This window comes from Montipora foliosa, chromosome 6 (genome assembly GCF_036669935.1).
Source record: "Montipora foliosa isolate CH-2021 chromosome 6, ASM3666993v2, whole genome shotgun sequence".
In the NCBI taxonomy this organism is placed as follows: Eukaryota; Metazoa; Cnidaria; class Anthozoa; order Scleractinia; family Acroporidae; genus Montipora; species Montipora foliosa.
In genome coordinates this window covers 17,740,939-17,743,438 of record NC_090874.1, presented here as the reverse complement: position 1 = coordinate 17,743,438, position 2,500 = coordinate 17,740,939, and the positions used below count along the sequence as shown (strand labels likewise).

At 37.2% G+C, this 2,500-nt stretch overlaps 1 protein-coding gene across 1 annotated transcript; it reads right to left on the bottom strand.

Annotated features, from left to right (window-relative positions):
• Positions 1-547: 547 nt before the first annotated feature.
• LOC138005116 (KRAB-A domain-containing protein 2-like) lies at positions 548-1,465 on the bottom strand. The gene has a single exon (XM_068851393.1). The coding sequence runs from the start codon at positions 1,463-1,465 to the stop codon at positions 548-550; it is 918 nt and encodes a 305-aa protein (XP_068707494.1).
• Between the last annotated feature and the right edge of the window lie 1,035 nt (positions 1,466-2,500).

Genomic DNA, 2,500 nt, shown 5'->3' with positions numbered 1-2,500 from the left:
CATCAACAAAAAGTCCATCAATTGTCAGCAAGTACGTGTATATTGGTAAGTAAATCGGTGCTGGAAGTAAGGGGATGTGGTTAGCGTACGTTTTTCATGAGCTAGTCTGTAAAAACGCCTTTGGTTGTTATTAAGTCTAAGCACTGATTTTAAATGGTTAGCATTAAGGGTGGGGTTAGGCATACTGTGCATGACAACCAATCCTGTTTTTTCTTTTTAATCTCAGAACATCAGAAAAACAAAACCTTGTTTAATAAGAATTTCCTTCATGTGACTTTGTTTTATTTTTATTTTTCTGGTTTGTGGAAGGAAAAAGACATCCAAAAATTGACTTTTAATAGCGTAGATTATTGAATAATGTACAGTTACTTGTAGAAATGTAGTTCAGAAGGAAGCCCCTTTGTGGTTATAAGTACTTGAAAAATCAAATTCAAAGTTTTTTTTCTGGTAGTTCACAAAGTTTGTAACCTTTATTAAACAGTCATTACTTGTATGTAGTTAAAAAATGAGAAGTCATTTCCTGGTTTTTGCACCTCTTGTACATGTGTCACTGGTCAAGTGCTTTTTTGCACGCGGCAGTGAAACTTATTGTTTTAGTTGTGTCTAATGACACATTCATGTCTTCAGTAATTTGCAGTCTGTTTGGTGCAATCCAAGTGTCAATAGTTCCAAATTTGGTTACAACTTTCATAAATCCATGTTCTTTTTCAATTACTTTACCATGAAGAGTGTTCGGATGTAATGGACTTTTGTCCACTTTATCAATTTTTATTTTGACAAAGTTGTTGACTTGGAATGAAATAGCATTGGGTTTGCTTGTTGTCATTTTGTTGTTGTATTTCCTTTGTGTGTTTCTTGCTTTTCCTTGTTGAGATGTCTTTATCTCCTTTGTTGACTTGATAAGTGAATGACAAGCACGTTTAGGTGCAGGTTCTGCATCCACATCTTCACATTCTTCTTCTTCTTCTTCTTCTTCTTCTTCTTCTTCTTCTTCTTCTTCTTCTTCTTCCATGGTAGAATGTTGATCATTTTTCTTATCTGGGGTAGTTTTGGTTTCTTTCCATGGTGGTATGCCAAATACCAATTCATAAGGTGTTTGTTTTGTTGCTTCATGTTCCACAATGTTCTTTTTGTAAGCAGCTTCCCCTAGTACCTGACACCAATGATTTGGGCTTTGTGTCTTTTCTTTTAAGATATTTCTGATGTTTTGCTTTACTGTTTGATTGTTCCTTTCCACCAAACCTTGAGTTGATGGTTTTCTGGGAGCTCCATGAAGTTGAGAGATGCCGTTGTTCTTGCAGAATTGGGACATCAGAGAATTCTTAAATTCCCGTCCATTGTCAGTGTGTATTTTCTGAGGGAATCCAAATTGCCAGCAAAATTGAGACAGGCATTCCAATACATCTTCAGCTTGCTTATTTTTTGATGGATAAAGCCATGAATATTTTGTGAAATGATCAATCATGTGGAGAATCCAATTGTGTTTGCGATGACATGTACATGGTAAGTTTCTAAGGTCCATTAGGTCCATTTGCAAATGCGTTAGGAATCCTCTTGCTTGAATAGGAGCTAGCACAGGCTGTTTTTGTCTGCTGCTGATTGACTTTTGTTCTTCATGTATTTAGCAGAGTGAAAGAAAGAGTTGTATTACTTCTTGGGACACTGACTCGGTGTTTCGCTTAACATGCTTGTCCATCTTGTCTCTTCTTTTGTGCGCTATATTCGAATGGGATGGCAAAGAACTTGGTGTAGTTGACATTTTTGAACAATTTCTTTTCCGTTCTTGGATAATATTTTGCCACCCTCAAGTTTCCATCCTTTTCTTTTGATAAATGCTATGTCTTGACTTGTCAGATTAGTTGTGTCCTTGCTGTCTTCATTACTTGTTTCTAACCACTTCACTGCATCGTTGTAAAAGTTGTCGTCAATAAAAAGGGTTATTTTGCTTGCTTTTGTCTTTTTGGAAGCCTTTGACTTCCCCCAATTTTTTGTAGAATATCTCTGAATCAACACAACTTGTGTTAGCCATTTTACGAACCGTACAGAGCCACGCATTGCGTTCGCATTGCGCACGAGTAAACTTTTGAATAATTTACTATGACCGAGAAGGGTCTGGGCCCTCTTGCACCAGGAGAAAAGTATTTGCTCTTAAAATTAATGACGACTGCTTCTCCAAGTCCTGTGTGGTTCAGCGGTTAGTTACAGCGAAGAGCTCAATACTAAGGGATGTCAGAGGTACCCGGTTCAAGTCTCGGTAAATGCAGTTCAAAGAGATTTCTTTCTCTCATGTACACATTGTAGTACATTGTACACAGAGTAGTGGTAGGTATGACAAATGGATCAGGGGATGGATGATTAAGACAGATAGAGGCAGACAGAGAGAAAGTAAGAAAAGAAAGGGAGAGAGTAGAGAGGAAAGTGGGAGGAGGGAAAGGTGTTTTTTTTTGTTTTTTTTTTGTTTTCAATCCCCCTAAAAAAACCATGCCCCTTTTTTTTAAAC

Bases quoted from the DNA above. Each gene is read 5' to 3' on its own strand.
- LOC138005116 (XM_068851393.1), bottom strand. From the start codon at position 1,465: ATGATTGATCATTTCACAAAATATTCATGGCTTTATCCATCAAAAAAT.